The 17399-nt window shown below is 38.0% G+C and overlaps 1 protein-coding gene and 1 long non-coding RNA gene across 4 annotated transcripts in view; one reads left to right on the top strand and one right to left on the bottom strand.

The window, feature by feature from the left end:
* The window catches only part of LOC148190257 (uncharacterized), a 56093-nt gene extending 41281 nt beyond the window's left edge, over positions 1–14812 (top strand). The window contains exons 5-6 of one of the 2 annotated variants that reach the window (XR_015774839.1): positions 8451–8563; positions 13442–14812. This is a non-coding gene — a long non-coding RNA (uncharacterized LOC148190257). Of the gene's footprint in view, positions 1–8450; positions 8717–13441 lie in introns of those variants that run through there. The other variant, XR_015774838.1, reaches the window with a different exon arrangement.
* alpl (alkaline phosphatase, biomineralization associated) overlaps positions 1–15568 on the bottom strand; it is a 28195-nt gene extending 12627 nt beyond the window's left edge. The window contains exons 1-5 of one of the 2 annotated variants that reach the window (XM_042509339.2): positions 15408–15568; positions 7343–7508; positions 5677–5796; positions 3958–4073; positions 1648–1822 (exon numbers count right to left, since the gene is read on the bottom strand). In XM_042509339.2, coding sequence (XP_042365273.1) covers positions 1648–1822; positions 3958–4073; positions 5677–5796; positions 7343–7415 — 484 coding nt within the window. In that variant the 5' untranslated portion in view covers positions 7416–7508; positions 15408–15568. Of the gene's footprint in view, positions 1–1647; positions 1823–3957; positions 4074–5676; positions 5797–7342; positions 7509–12499; positions 12787–15407 lie in introns of those variants that run through there. The other variant, XM_088069252.1, reaches the window with a different exon arrangement.
* Positions 15569–17399: the final 1831 nt, after the last annotated feature.

The raw sequence follows: 17399 nt of genomic DNA, 5'->3' as shown, positions 1-17399 counted from the left end.
GGCTTTAGTTTAAAAAGTTGTAGTTAGTAGGCGGCTCAAGGAAGGACAAGGGAGGCGCCATCATTCTTGTTATTGTGATGATATCAGTAATGTTTATGTAATTACATTACATAATTACTCTCATCAAGCCCTGACTTTGAGGAAAAGGCTTTTGAGATATTTATTCCAGATACATGATGGAGCCCGTTGGCCTTAACTTGCAGTACATGCTGTATTTTGGAAAAAGTTTGCTACTTTTATTTCGTAGCCTGCGAGGTAATAAAAACAAACATACTCAACAACACAGTGCAGGTATACTAGAAATATTGTTTACGTTAAAGAACTGCAGACTGATAAAGTCAGCAGATACAGTTAACAGTGGATTTCATATGACAATATTCACAACTTGGATAAATCTTTATGAAAAACCCTTTGGATTCTTTTGGTTGGTGGATCGTTATGGACTAATCGAATATAAATAATCGAGGATTACTGGCATATTCAGACTTAAGGACCACTTAAAAGGTAGGGAGTCAGCTCTTTGTAGCTTTTCATCTCTTGTTTACCATGCCAGTAAATTTCCCTGACATTGAACTTAATGATAGAATTGAGGACAATCTAACCAAGCCAATGATGTCTTGCATGTCATATATTGATAAAAGTATGAATATTTAAACATTATCACACAAGCAGAAGTGCTGTTGTATTGTATATTATCACGGCTGTCATTCAGCTGCTTAGAAAAACCTTAGCACAAATGGATCGATGGCGCCCCAGTGGGTTTTAAGAGGTTTTGATATTCTGGAAACTAAGACTTTGTTTGAAATCAGACTAAAATCCACTGTCATGGACCTTATAAGCCTTTCATTTGTAATTTTAGGGAGACATGGACAGAAGGAAGTGGTGATGAGGATGACCAAACTGCATTTGACAATTGCTCACTGCTAGCTTGTCATCATGCCTTTACAAAATTAAAAACTGTATTCAATGTCTGAATGTGGCGATAAGACTTTCATTTTCTAAAAGCCAAGACTTTGTTCATTTAAAATCAAACAAAACCCCCAAATGAGCCAAAATCGAGATCCACGTTTATCTAGATATCAGATGAAGAATGAAACAGTGGGCTGAAGTTCCATGAAATAAACGGGGTCTTCCCTGTTAAAAATTAACAAAACGCCTACTGGTGCTAACAACTCTACAAAAAACTTAAAATTTGAACCAAATATTCAGACACATCAGGGTGTTCAGAAAGTACTAAAAAATCTGACGAAACCTAATAGCAAGGGTGGCCAGATGTAGCTTTTTGAAAAATCTGTGATTCAAAATGTGTTTCTTGTCATTTTAAATAGAAATACAGAAAAAATAAACCTCTTTGGGTGAAATTAATGTCACTTATAAATTGCTCTGAGGAAAACTTTGGTTCAAAGGATGAGCGGAGTTGAAAAATGAGCAGAGTTGAAAAACATGCATTAAGAGCATCACTTATGAGAACACTTCAAAGTCATTGCTCTGAGCTACCGAGTTGCACTGGTGAATTTTCCCACTTCCCATTAACACAGCATTAAACCACAACCACAATTAGGTTTCCTCGCACATGAAATGCATGATAATTGATTGCAAAACATCAGAAAAACTGGCACGTGTTATGTTTATTTAATGTCACTCTACCTGCTTCCTTAGCCCATTTGAGGATGGAGGTGACCTCATTGCCCTCTGTGGTGTTACACTGGGATCGGACAGCAGCTGCACTCACTCCCACCGTGCCCTCGTTGGCCTTGACCCCGCAGAGGTAAGCTGTGGCGGTGCCGGCGCTGTCTGGCACCTGGGCGTTAGTGTTGTATGTCTGCAGAGTTACAGGGCAGTGACGTGGTCAGTAATCATGTATATTAGACAGGATTGTTTATTGTCTCGCTGATATGCTTGTGATCTTGCGTGTGGTGTTTGCATGATGTAATTTGTTCAGACATGAGACAAACTGGACTGGTGCTCCTCCTACAATAGCAGGAAGTTGAAATGGAAACTTAAATGGTATAACTTCATTCTTATTGTCAGCAAATTTCAATCATCTCTCAATACTTCCTGACCTTGTGTGTGACTCCCAGCCTCATTTGCATTGGTTTCCATTGAATATGTAAACCCTAAAATCTATTATCACATCAATTAATTCATTATTTTAAATGGGAGGTCACAAATGTTTTTTTAAAGAGCTCATAGCTACAATTGGTAACTTTTATAAAAATTACTTTTTGTCTTTTTTTCTGAAACGGTCCCTGTATTAACACAGAAGTATACAAGGCAGATAATCTGTGGAAAAAAAGTCATGCTCTACTTTATTCTACTACCAATGAGTCAGTAGTCAGTCACAGCTAGAAAGTACACTGAAAAAAATTGAGGCAAGAAATAGGCAATGCAGAAAAGAAAATCTTGATGCATATTTTATCAGCGCTGTCTAGTTTGACTGTTGACCGCAGTTCATGACAATGATTAACAGCTGTGATGGAAACTCTTCCTCCGCCTGGTTGTCTTTGTTCGTGTGCGGTGGATTCTCGCAATGAGGAGGAGGAGGAGGAGGAGGAGGAGGAATTACATTTTCTTCACAAAATATCTGTCTCATGTCTTACTGTACGGATGTAGAAACAAGTTCCAGCTTATATGACAAAAAGTTATTTAGTTTCCATTTTTAGACGCACAGTGTGCCATTTTTCGCACAGCAGGCTCCTGTGTTAATTGGGCCTGTTCAAATCTTTTAACACTTGTTTTTGCATGCGCTGCTCTACACATTGTTCATACGGTGAGATCATTTGTTTTGTGTGCAACTTTTCTTTTTTTTTTTAACTTTTTTTACCTAGTTTCCTTGGGTTAATTCCGGGAAGTTCTCAGTTTTTGTAAATTGCCAGATTAGTTTTCCAGGACACATTATTCCGCACGCATAATTGTAAACTGAAATGAAAAATTGGATTTTTATTTACAACAATATATGTAAATTTAGTTAAAAATAGTTAAGTGCATTGCTGTAGGTCATTTGTGTGTTTTTAATAGTTTTTTCACGGCAATGGATGTCTAAACTATATCAGGCTTTGGCTACACTGACAAAACTCATTAGTGGGATCAGTTAAAGGTCCAGTGTGTAAGATTTCGGGGGATTTAGTGACAGCCAACAGTAAAGATTACAGATTGCAACCATCAACCATTTCTCTTGGTTAGAATTCCTTCAATGTATATTGTTCAGGACGTTTTAACGGGAGCCAAATTATCTGCAAAGGTCTCTTCCTCTCCAGAACAAGTGGATCTGTTGATTTAAACTGCTAAAAACACTAAATAAAGTAGTTTTAGTTACAGATCAGTTATTCTACGACGCTGTTCGGCACACTGCAGATCGCCCCGTAAAAAACACAGAATAAAGTACTTTTCTGTAGAAAAAAAAAAGTTTTTTTCACTGCCCTCGCCATGGAGGGGTTGCTAACTACGATGGTCGATGCAAAGATACAATCTAGAGTCAGTGTTAAGCTTCCAGGCGCAACTTGGCGATCTCTATGAACGAGGAACTGCTCTGTATGTAGATAAAAACAGCTCATTCTGAGTTGATGAAAACACAAAGATTCATTTTTTCAAGTGATCATACACTTAAGAAAACATATGTATTATATTATATTCCATTTCAGCCAATATATCCCCCTAATTCTACACACTGGACCTTCACTTGTTTTTGTTGGCAGTAAGAAAAATTGAAAATATCACCAGACCCACAGTTTAACTGATTCTTATGAGGCTAACACTGATAATTCATGAGGTATGAAAAAACCAAACTACTCTATTATTTCTGGCCATCTTTTCATCAAATCTGTAACATAATACACAGCCTATGTGACGTTACACACTGGATGACCTCGTTTACAGTCACAGGCCTTGTCAGGAAGCCATTAATGGCAACAGCACGATCAATACACCACCATAATGTACATAAAAACCAAGATGGACCTTGGCCAAAGACACAAAAGGGAACTTGTCCATCTCCAGCTGCGTCTCCTCTCCACTCTGTCCGCTCATCTGACCCTTCAGTATTCGAGCAGCCGTCACCGTGGGAACGCCCATCCCTAAACACCAAAAAGCAGGTCGACCGTTAGATTGCATTAAATTTCCTTCAGGGCGGGAAAGAAAGCGACTGCACATGAGAGACATTAACACTTTTCAACCCCTGCTGCGCTCAGTGTGCAGCACATGAAAGGTTGTTGCTTTCTTTGACATTTTAGAACACGATGGATGTTGTCAGGCAAAATATTTTCTTAGATACAAATTACTTCAAAAGTAGAAAAGAGTATTAAAAAAACAACAAGATAAACAAAATAGATACTTTCAAGTTCACAGTAAGAAAGAATCATTTGTAGTTAATCTGTAAAAGGCAGGATGATGAATTCCCAGGACTTTTTGGAAAATATTAGAAAATGTTCATTTCGCCTAACCTTTCTTACAATGCACACAGGATGAAAAACAAATTGCATTTGCCCCAGGTTATAGTTTGATAACTTACAAAGTAGAAGACTCCCCTACGTAATCAAAGTCTGCACGTTACACAAAACCAGAGGCTCAGAGGTACACAGACGAAGCAGTTCACTGTGCAGCCGAGTCCTGTTTCTTAGACCAAATCTTGTGATTTTTGAGTCAAATGTGAACAATAATTGCTGGGAAACAATTACCCGGTTTTACAGGCACTCCCTGTTGTGTCTTACAAACGTTGTAAGATTGTGCCTGTTGTTCTCTAACTGCGCAAACATGAGCATGCTTGCAGCAGTGCGCAAGAATGCCTACAGTCCAAACAGAGAGAGCAGAGGCCAGATGGAGGATAAAAGTTATTGTGTGACCAATGAGCGGCACAGCACAGACAGAATCCCAGTGATCTGGTGGCAGCACGGTGTTTTGTTTGCTACTGTAGGATTCATTCACCTCGCGTGTTAGAAAACATTTGAAAAATCTCATTCATTTTCTGTTGGATTACTGGATTCTCTATCACAGGCAAAGTTTTGATGACTGCGGGCCAATTTAAGGAGCCGGCATATAACTGAGGACTGACTGCTGGGTAGATAAGTCTTGATGAAACTGTTTAACCTTACGTTTGTGGTCTTCCTCAATTATCTTGACTAGTACCTGTGATTGGGCTTATAATGGCGTTTAACATTGAGTGCCGAATTCACCTGTTTGCTCTGCCTCTCTCCCGCTGCTGTGGGATTTTTTCCACTTACTCCGCCACCCGGCCACTCCCCCTCATCAGCCTCATCACCTCCACCTGGTGCTTCCAGCTGCTCTTCAGTGTGTTTTACAGGTTTAAATCACCCGGTTTGTTTTTTTCTTTCGAGAGGAAGAGACCTGTGCCGATAATTCAGCTCCTGGTAAAAACCTCCTAAATAATGAACACTGAAGGAATCTTAACCGTGAGACGTTTCAGATGGTTGCAATCTGCAGTCCTCACTGCCAGATATCACTAAATGCCACCAAATCTTACACACCGGAACTTTAAACTCGACTGAATGGTCCATAAGCAATCACAAATGACAGAAGTGAAAACTGCATCTTTAGTGATGAGCTTCCTGCAATTCAGATCCTTCTGTAGCAGAGTTACCTTCCACTTTTTTAGTGAATTTGCACAGCATTTGGGGATTTCTTGTCATTAATCAGGACATAAATGTAATGATTTTGTCTTACCATCTCCAAGGAACAGGATGATATTCTTTGCTCTGTTCGTATTGAGACTTTGCAGCGTCAGCGCGTTCTTCAGGGTCCGCTGGGCCCACGTATTCCAAAACTTGGGATCTTTCTCATGTTCTGTTTGAGGAAATAAGCAAGTCTGGTTAGCTCTGAAAATAAAATCTGAACATTTTTAAAATGCCTGTTATAATGTCCTAGATCCCACAGTAGTGTCTTTATGTCTTTTTTTATGTGACTAAAACCAGCCTTAGACCAAACAACTTTTCATGCATTGTCACTGTCACAAATTTCCAATGTTTGATTAAAATTAGGGCTGTCGGTGTTGACGCGTAAATCAAGATACGACTAAGGATGCGCACAACGCCTGAACTTAATCGCCTGGCCGACATTCCCATTTTTAAGAGGCTGTACTTGGCTGAATTTTAAAACTACGTGAGGAATCCAGTGGTACCAACCGTGTCATGCTAGCTCCTCATTAAGGAGTGTGAATAAAGCCTTAAAAGTTAGGTAAAATTTTGGCGATGGAAAAAGTCTCTCCTTTACAGACATGCCCACTTTATACTAGTCCCATGCAGTTTTTTGCAATTATTTGATCCCTAATCAAGACAATCTGATAAGAATTGCTTTATCTTGTCAAAATGGACTTTAAAACTACTTTGTAATGTAAAATAGTAGACTCAAAAACGTGATTAGAAAGTGTTGGGGTTGACAAAATCCAAAATGTAAAGTTTGTACACAAATACAGATTATCTTTGCAGATTACTTGATGCGTAATTGTCAAGTATAGTGTTGAAATATGACGCTTTTTATTTTGTGTTTCCAGAGTTTTGTGTTTTTGCAAACATGTGAGGAATTATTAATGTGGCATATTTATTAAAAGGAATTTGGCATAATAATTTCCACCAGGAGCACGACGGGGAATTACCTCGAAAGGAATCTAGTTACTAATGCAGATAGTGACCCTGAAAGGTCCCAAGTCTTTGCAAAATCTGTGACTAAAATCTCAAGTTGTCTTCAGACGTGAGAGAGTGTCCGACTTAAGTCTTTCAAAAATCTTTTCAGTCTTCTAGTGTGTGGTATGCATTTCAGTCCAAAACCCAAAAATATCTGTTTACCATCGGGACTGATGAGAAAAGGATCAAATCAGGCAAATGTTTTGGGTATTCTTGCTTAAAAATGACAAAAAATATTTATATTATCAAAATTGTTGCCTATACTTATCTGTGCAACTACTCAATTGACAAATCTTTGCAGCCTTCATTGCCGCTCTTGAATCATTTAAGAGCGACAATCAGTTTTTTTTAATACAAGAATCCATATTCTCCATATTTGACCAGGTTCACCTCTTATAATGTGGGAGGGCAGAACAAATGCACGTCTATCTCCTACAAAGTGGCAGAATTATCATTTTGAATGAAAATGTATCAAACAGTAAATTCCTGTTATTTTCCTGGTACCATGGAACTGCACACAGCGGCCCAAATATCCAGTGTTTTTTCTAAATAACGGGAAATCTAACATAAACTTCCTTGAAAGGTTCTAACACTCCTCTGCAACCTTTAACCTCTCCAGTGTGTGCTGAACATCATGACGTATTACTGAAAGCTGGACAGTTATTTTGTTGTTGTTTTTACGGAAACTAACTGACAACACAGTAACTTACCAGGGAATTGTGGTTTCCCCAAACTCTCCAACATCAGACAGGAGCAGATGATGAGCAGGGCTGTCACCTCCATGTTGTCGTCTCAGTGCAGCTGACGCGTTGCTCCAGACAGCTTTAACATGCCACTTTGAGAAGCTAAGGAAGCCTTTCTGCCGTCGCCTCGCAGCTGGAGAGAGACGCAGAGCGCACACACTAGAAATTAAATGTGTGTCATCTTGTCACACACAGACTCTGACACACTGGCTTAATATGTGTTTACTCTGATGATTTGAGTAAGCACATGTTTGAGGCAAACAACGCACTTATTGCTCATGCTGTGCTGCTTAAAATATCGTCTCTTTGTACTGTAAGTGACCAACACAGTCAGCTCCACTGCAGTGTTGGCTCTTTGTAGCGATGCACTCATTGTGAAACTGATGGTTCAAATCTGGCCGAGAGCCAGTACAAATGTTTTTTTTTGTTGTTGTTTATCAGTTTTCCAGTGTTATTTATTTCCCCTTTTGAGCCAGGGAAACAAACAGATCTTAATTATTATTTTTTTAAATAGCTGAGCTTTAGGATCTGATGTGAATTGAAACGTGTGTATAAATATATGTGAAGACTAATAAATATTTGGTTAAAAAAAAAAACATAGCTGAGCTTTTTTAAATTTCTCATCACACAAAATTGTGTCATTTTGGTGTCAAAATCTTTTCAAAGTATTTTAGTGCATGGTAAGCATTAATCACTTATGATGTGACATAGATTCCAATAAATTACATTCGATTACATTCGAACATGTCTCGTTAACTTTATGATAGAGTACTGCAGGGATTGTGTTTACTTGTGGGCCAGTTTGCCCTGGTTTATCATCTAAAAGATTATGGGATTTTTCCATTGGATTTTAGATTACTGCATTAAAAAAAACTCTGTGGCGAACAACAATTTTGATACTTAGATGTTTTATTCATTGAGATAATCTTTGAAAATGAACACAATTCTTATGGTTTTTGAAATGTAAATGCAGTCGAGAGAAGTAAAAAGCTAATGTAAGGCTAAAAACAATAGTTTTGTTCATTGTAGCGGCTGATACACTTTGTGTGTGTTGTTTCTTTTTACTGTGACACAGGAGCTGGAAGAGTTAAACTGTTGTGCGGAGGATCGCAACATGCTGCCAAGGACTGAGTGCAATGGAAAGAGCTAATTGAAGCCTTATGTCCCATAGAGGATGAAGAAGAGTAAGTAAGTAAGGCTTTAAACAAACTACATGCAGTCGCATGACTTCAGCATCCCGACCAAAACAAGACTGTAAAGTTGTGTTCGGCCTGATGATGTTCTGTAGTCTTATTTACAACTGCCTTTTTAAAGACAGATAAAAGCTTCATACTTCACAAATTTACTGACCTATATTATGTTGTAGAAACAAAATGTGAAAGTCTCTTACGCTTGTGTTAACCACAGACCTTATTTCAAGCATCCAACCAAAAACCTATTGAGTTTGAGACGAGGGAACCAGGAGTGGTATTGTTAACTCATCACCGGGTTCACGATGTCGCAATACCGGGCAAATAACAGGGTACGTCCTCTGACACATTGATAGTGATTTTATTGCGTCCTTTTGCCTGAAAGGCTAACCTGGGAAGATCTTTGTTTGTACCTAACACGTTTCTATTGTTCCTGGGATGCAAATTTGCATGTCCTTGGATAACAAAGGCATGACCCACCTTACTCTGCCTCTGATTGGCTCACCCTGACATTCTTACCTCAACTCTTAACAGTCGATGAATTTATAAAGAGAACTGGTGACAGCGTTGAAGGCAAGTCTCTGTTAGTCTCTATGAAAGTTGCTCGTTGGCGCATGGCATGATTTCCGCAGTATGAAATTACCCAGATCGTCCTCATCATGGGGCCCATGGAGCACGCGCTCTAGCGTCTTATGGCACATTGAGAGGCTAACTTCCAGTTTAGCACTCCGCTTACTTAACTTGGATAAAAAATAATTTAATCTTGCACCTCTTCTAGACTTTTAAAATGTTATTGGACCAAATGGATCAAATCCTAGTGAAATGAGTAATTTTGGGGGTTGTGACACTCAAAAGAATTTATCCAGTGATTTACAGGTGTCACTTTCGCAATGCAAGTCTATGGGAAGTCTTTTTGAGACCTACAGCATCATGTGATGAAGCTACAGGTTGTAATTCCATGTTTGGACACTGTGTAAAATTTGCCTCAAAGCCCTGAACCAATCTCACTCCTCTTGCTTAAACTTAACCAACCCAACCAATGAACGCAACAAGTAGCTAATCAATGGGAGGGAAGGTCAGGTCATGCCTTTGCTATCTTTGGAAATGCACATTTTTAACGCAGTAAGTTTGGAACCCTGTTTTTTAACCTGCCCAAAATTGACGGAAAACTCTGGCTACTGTCATCTTATTTGCCGTTAAGCTGATGGCAGTCAACTAATCAGCATTAGGAAAAACAGCACCCGGATGAACACGGTATTTAAGCTCCTAAACCAGCGAGATGCAATGACGCCCCATCATTAATTACTATTCATCTCCTCCTAAACAGCACTCAAACATTAGTCAGAGTTAGTCTGCACCGAGTTTGAAAGACAGACTGAATAAGTATGAGATATATAGAGAGAAGAAACGACTAAAAAGTTTTCAAAGACCTCTGTTTCTGCTGTTGTTTACTGTTCACCTGTTCTCCTGCCTGTCCGTGACATTGCATGGATACACCAACAAAACAACCCACCCACACACACACACACACACACACACACAAAAGCTGACAAAGATCTGTGCGATGAGTTCACTGGCAGTCTATTGGCTATATTAAGCAGGTTTACCTGCGTTTGAAAAACCTGCATGCACGCACTAACTTTGGTGGGAAAGGAGTATATCAGGCGCATCAGGCTCTGCAGCAGAAACAAAAGGAAAGCTTGGTAAGTTAAGCTGGAGGCCTTGCTGTGAATGTAAGTAGTCACAACAGGGGCCCTTATGGGTCCTGGCAAGTCAGGCTTTCATGTGTAATTATTCACACCCTCCTCCTTTCTTCCTGTGCTTATAGTCAAGGTCATTTTAATGGGATTGAGCTCCATTGCACTGAGAGGTTTAAGGGCCATAACAAAGCCGATTAACAGCGAGTGATTGACTTGATACATCCACCCATGAAAGACGAAAAAAACCTCAAGATACTTTTATTGCAAGAATCTTTTAACTGTGCAAATCTTACAGAGGGCTTCTGATCACGTTTTTGTGTGATTGTAGAAATATTGTCAAGAGTAGGAGGCCAAAATACTTTGCAAATGACTTATCTGTGTTTAAACGTCTATCATTAATGCAAACAGATTATCCAAGGACAATATGTAAACTAGGTGCTATTGTTCTACTCAAAACCAAGACTTGTAGTCCAGAGAAAGTAAATGTCCTTTTGCATAAGGACAAGGTTGTGTGCAAACATCTTTCATAGCGTTCCCTCCAAATTGGGAAATACGTACAGCAATGTAATCTTAAAGGGATAGTACAGAAGTTTTTAAGTGGGGTTATATTGGGTACTTATCCATAGTCAGTGTATTACATACAGTAGATGTCAGTCGGCACGCCACCAATTTGGAGAGGCAGGCACAGAGGCTAAGCAATATGTTTCTGAGGATGAGGGTCTTCCCACCTAAAAAAATCCTCGGCTAGTATCGGCTTAACTGTTTTCAATGCTTTGCCTTTCCTTCAGACATTTCATTAATTGATGGCTTCCCTTCCCCATTTATATTCATGTCAAAGCCACCAGACTCCATCGAGAAAAACAGTAAGTTTAACTCGCTGAACACAGGAGCTGTCTGTTTGTCAGTTTGTGTTATTGTGTGATTTTGGTGAGTCCAAACTAACCCTTTAAAAGGCCACACAATACACACCATACCCAAAACAAAATAACCATTAAAGGCAGTGAAAGACCAGCTGCTCCTGACTTCAGCAATTTTGAATTACTGTTTTTCTCAATAGAGTCTGGTTTTGAGGAAAGCGATAAAATGTCCTTCTGTTCCTGTTGTTAAACACTGTCTGACATTAGAGTGAAACAGTGAAAGTACTCTCAATATAACATAAACTAATATTTTTTTAGGTGGGACCTTTTTAGGTTGCTAAAATGTGCTGCTGACCCCTCAGCAGCATTATGTAGCAGTACTTCCTTCTCCAAACTGGGGGCATGCCAACTGTTACTGTACGTAATACACTCAGTGTGTTTACATGATGTTTGAAAAAGTCAAATTATTTTGTTAGTCCGACTAAAACCGGACTTTTAAAATACATGTAAACAAGTTAGTTCGACTGAAATCAGACTAAATTTAATTTCTCAAAATCGGACTAACACACCTAGATAATTTTACTGGAAGTCGAGCTATTCCATTATGTAGACACCTTAGTTGGACTTTAACTGAACTAGGCGTTTTCTGCATGCTTCTAGTCGCTGCACCGGCCTTTTTGACATAACAGCAAATCCCCATCGGTAAGGGCTGTCGTACGGTAAGGTAAAGCAGTGACAATATTTGTAATATAGCGTACATTTAAACTGATATTGATTTCTTTTAGTGGCTTAAAAAAGGTCAATCAAGGCAGAGTTTGCTCAGCGCCGTTTGATTATGTGTACCTGACGAGGTGGTTTTCTGCCGCAAATAATTGTAAATAAATAGTTATGATTGTGACTCTGTCTATATCGCAGGCTGTATAAATAATATAGGTTTATTATAACTCCCTGAAAGACGGCATATCTCCACCTGCTGTTGCAGAGTCTGACATACTTCTGCCAATAACTCGATTCTCCACCGGTGCTTGTATTCTGAGGCAAACGACAGTAGACCCGTTAAATGGCCTAATCAAGCTATAACATGAACTGACTGACAATGAATAAGTAGTCCATACAACACAACTTCAAAAAAACTGCACTATCCCTTTATATTGCCCTTGTGTTGGCAGGCACCATAGCTATGAACTCCACCTTACTGAACTAATTATTATAAATTCAGCATGAAAAGATCATTCCCTCAACACTTCCAAACAACTTTCTCAGACCGATAACCGCGCCAGGCTCCATCTGGCTTTATAAGAAACAGGCAAGTCTGAACCAACAGAAACAAACACGCAAGAGTTGATTGATGAAATATATTAATCCAAGATGACGTGCCTCAAACCAGTTCCTTTCACCGCTCCTCGTCAGGCTACAGGTAGTCACTAGCCATTAAAAGCTGCCAGGTCCGCCCAGCGGCATTGGACCAGCTAGTCTGCAGCAGAAGTAGCAAACCAGTGCCACCACAGCCACCAGCAGGGCACCAGACAGGACAGTGGTCAGAATAAATTGCAATCCCACTTCAGTCATGATGTCGCCAAGAATTTGGCTGCTCCAGTTTATCCAGCTGGTGTCAAACGGGGTAAAATTTCCCAGCACCTAAATAACTTCACCAGCCGAGCTCCCTCCTGAGTCACACCGGCACTAAAACATGTCACTCCAGCAGGTAGCGGCTTAACAGCGAGGATTAGGCTGCTAATTATGCTCAGGAGTGGAGGGGCTGACGGATGAGAGGCTCACTTCCAAATATTATCTCAAAAGTCTACACTTTAGGCGCTCTGTGCCTGCTCTCGAGACAAGATTGTGTTATCTTCTGTGTTCACCCCCAAATGGCGAGGACTCTAAACACAGTTGCCAGCTTTTAAATGGGCAACTTGGTTTGCTTCTCACACCAGGCTGCCTCTTCCAACCTCTTGGATGCACACAGAATAACTAACGTTTAGACTGAATTTCACACCGAGGGGGGAGGCATCTGACTTACTTATCTTACTTATTTCCCGCCTAGCCCTTTAAAGTAAAGATTTTATTAGTTTTATGTTGTTATTAGGCTGGATAAAGATAATAAAACACATTTCATAGATTTGTTTATTAGTGGTAAATATAGGGGTTGAAATCAGTAGAGGCCCTCCGATACAATATCATCATTATATTTGGGTCACAATACAATATTATTACGATTGTAAATCTTTTGCAGTATGCTGGGTATTGTAATAACATATATTGCAATTTATGATTTTTGAACTGAAAATTAAGGATAACCTGTGTCTTTTTCTAATACAGGGTTCCTACACATTTTAATGGACAACATTTAAAAACTTTCCTATGACTTTTCAAGGGACCCATGTTAATTTAATTTTTCTTGTGCCACTTGCTCGACGTTTTTTAAACATATCAGATTCAAACTCTGTTCAAAAATAATTTCAGCTAGTGTGGAAAATGAGGAAACGTATGTAATGGTAAAGAAAACATAAAGCTATGTAACTCCTATGTAAAAATTTCATTACATACAACAAATTTCCATGACTTTTTCAAAACTTTCAATGATTTTTATAAATTCCATGACTTTTCCAGGCCTTGAAAATGTTATTGTGAAACTTTTCCAGGTTTTCCATGACTGTGGGGACACTGCTAATATGATACAGCTTTAAATGTGTTCACCTCACTTCTTTTTTTGTATTTTATTGCGGCAACACATATTTAGTGGATTGACAAGCAAATTGATTTTATTATTCTATTATGCTACCAAAGTTGAATTTGTATTTGTTAATTGTTTATATAATAAAATACAGATACTTGGCATCCTCGTATACAGTACAATACTGCCACAGAAAATTTTGCAATACTTTGCTGTATTTTTCCACCCACCCCTAGTAAATAGGTTTGCAGCAGTATACCAGTTCAAGGTATAATGTTATCATATGGTGCACATTTACAGATCTAGGGTTTGGGGAAAAAAACAAGATCTGGACAGAGAATCTACTTTATTTTAGCTATCTCTTAAAATGGAGACTTTTTACATAAATTACATTTAACAAAAATATTTAAGTTTCTATTATAGAAACAAACTGTTTGTTATTTATGAGAGGGGTGGTGCAAAACAGGGAAGGCACTTTAAATTAATAGTTTAAGCATCAGGGAGGGAGTTATTTTTTCTGATTTGGCTTAAGGTTGGGACATTCAGCTTTAAATGATTTAAATTCTGTGTTTTAAATACCCTCTGAACCCTAAAACTAAGGAATACAGGAAACTGGAAAAATGTCATGAGGGAGGGAAGGTCATGCCCCCCCGTCACTCAGGGAGGATTAAGGGAAAGTATTTTTTTTTTTATCTCTGGGGAGGGTCATGATATTAACAACAAACAAAGAAACCCCAGCTGTTTTTAGTCCTTTAAGGGTCATTGTAACTGATATTACTGATAATATTTCTTTAAAGCCCTGATGCAGCAATATTTTCTAGGATGGTTATCGTACATTAAACTCTCATACTGTTGCAACCCTAGTGGTAAAATCTTAATGGTTGTGTCAGTCTGAAGTGAAGCCTCAAAAACTTGTTCATAGCCAAAAAACTGCATACATCAATGTCACATCTGTGATTCTGTCATCAACACCCCAAAATATGATATAAATGTAAAATAAATAATAGTTTTTGTGTATTGTATCATGTTATCACCTGTTATCTCCAATGCACAGATAAAGTTCCTCACAGAAAATAATTTGAATTTGATGTTATTTCACTCTCATATATATATATATATATATATATATATATATATATATATATATATCTTGCTGCAGGAGGAGGGGACATGAGTATATGCAGGCAATCCCATGAATCCGTTGCAAGCATTCACTCACACTCAACTGTCCAAATCAGATAACAGTCTATAACAAATTACAACATGAAATCCTGGTTGAATGAATGAACGAACTAATGAATAAAAACTGCAGGCTACTACTACAGCCCCTCGAGGACCATGCAGTACTTCATCCCAGTTAAAACGGGATATAAACAGCGCTGGTCTCTGTGCAACAGTTCACCAAAAACTCTCTTTTAAAGCCCAGATTGGATTATTTATATTACATAAGAACAAGGATAAACTGGCAGCAGTTTCACTGAGAAAAAAGCTGCAAAAAACAACTTGTAACCACAAATTTAAGCCGACACTCAGACAGCGCGTTTCTCCGAATACAATCTGTTTTCAGCGTTTAAAAAATCGCCAAAAGAAAAGTTATAATGTTTTACTTACTGCAAGTCTCCGGGGCAGAAATCTACATCCAAGCTCGCCTGCAGTTTATTCAGCCTTTCACCTTGAAACGTGCGTCCTTGTCGGTGCTTTCAGTCGTTTTTATAAGGCCACAGTTGTTCGGCTCCGGCTCCGGGGGACTGAGAATAGCGGTCTGTATCCCACGAGGGAGAAAAAAACAAAAAACCTTAGTAATAACGCTGCCATGCTGCTGCTGCTGCTGCTGCTGTGGCGGGAGATGGACCGAGAGCTCCGCCTGTCTGACGACCGATGCATCGCTTCAAGGACAGAGGACATAATTATACCTGCTGGAAATGACAGACAATTTAAAAATACTCCATCATAAATACAAGATCCGCGGTGTAAAGAGGTGTTATCAGAAAATGTAGCTGTGGTAAAAATAAAAGCAGTCATGCAGGACAATGGGCCTGTCTGTGATTTATCATCATATATTGTATTATTAGATTATTATTAATGATGCATTTTGTATACAGGGATTTAATTAATCCTTTAACAGTCACTCTAAGGCATGCCTTTGCAAAAAAATATACAACATTATAGACCGTAGAATATATTAACAAATTGCATTAATTTAATAAGAAAACAAAAAGAAAAATTCACAATATAATGCATTATAAAAAGTACAAAAACAAATGTTATACAATAGAAATCTGATTAAAAAGATAAATAAACAAAATGAATACATACAAATTAAAAATAATCTAATAACAAAATCTATATAAAATGGTAGAAAACAAATTGTCAGTATAATATAATGGAAATAAAACTGAATAGAATTACAGTATAATCAAAATACTTGAATGAATGAATCATCTGTATGAAATGAAACTGGGTTTTGTCAAAATTTTAGTGAAGCAATTTGATCTCAAGGAATATCAACTGTGCGGTAACAATGCCTGTTAAAGGGTTAATGATGTCGCTGTTTGAGCTATTTTAGAATTTTTAACTATTTTATATCTAATAAAAGTAGTTATTTATTTTATATTTATTGCCACAAAACACAGCATTTATGCCTAAGCTTGTCTGAAATGCCCGTCTATGGCAGTTTAAAACACAAAATACAGAAAAGAAGGAAAAGAGAAAAAGGGTTTAAAAAATGTGCATATAGCATGAACAAAAAGAATTAATGAAGCCAAACCAAACCCATCCTGTAAAACTCTCACATGAAATTAACTAAACCCAAACAATCAACACTCTGTTTCTTTATTTAAATGTTTGTTTTCATTGTCCTTTGTTTGTTTTTCATCTTGTTTTTGTTTTGTTTTCTTTTTCTTTATGTTTTTATGTTCATTATTGTTGTTGCTTTCTTACTTTTATCCAGTGTTCAATCCAATATCATCACTTTGTTGGCTTTGGATTTGCTTATATTTGCTTGTGTTTATGCACTAAATTGTGAAAAAAAAAAGGGTTAAAAATATATAAATAGAATACACAGAATACAAAATTCAACAAGAGAAGGCGATTTTTACAGTTTGTTTTGTGCCTCTTTGTAGTTGTTGTGCATGTTTTTGTGATTTTGTCTCCAGAGTAACTGTTGTATTTCATTAAGGTAATTTTGTGTCCTTTTTTGTCGTTTTGTGTCTCTTCGTGGTTGTTTTCTGTTTTTTTGTGATAATTTTGTGTCTCTTTGTTGTCCTTTTTGTATCTTTGTGGTTCTTCTTACTGATGTCATTTTGAGCATCTTTGAGGTAAGTTTGTGTCTTTTGGTCTTTTTATGTCATTTTGTGTCTCCTTGTGGTTGTTTTGTGTCTCTTTGGGCTATCTTTGTGTCTTTTTTGTCGTTTTGTGTCTCTTTGTGGTCACTTGGTGTCTCTGGTTGTTTTGCGTCTCTTTTTTGTCGGAGTAGTGTCTCTGTGGTTGTTAAATATCTTACTTATGTAATTTTAAGTCTCTTTTAGGTACAATTGTGTCTTTTTGTGTCACTTTGTGGTAACTTTGTAATAACATCTCCTTGGGGTCATTTTGTATCTCAAT

Source organism: Plectropomus leopardus, chromosome 2 (assembly GCF_026936395.1).
Source record: "Plectropomus leopardus strain MGB_pleo_1.0 chromosome 2, ASM2693639v1, whole genome shotgun sequence".
NCBI classification, from domain to species: Eukaryota; Metazoa; Chordata; class Actinopteri; order Perciformes; family Serranidae; genus Plectropomus; species Plectropomus leopardus.
This window is presented reverse-complemented; position numbering and strand designations above follow the sequence as displayed.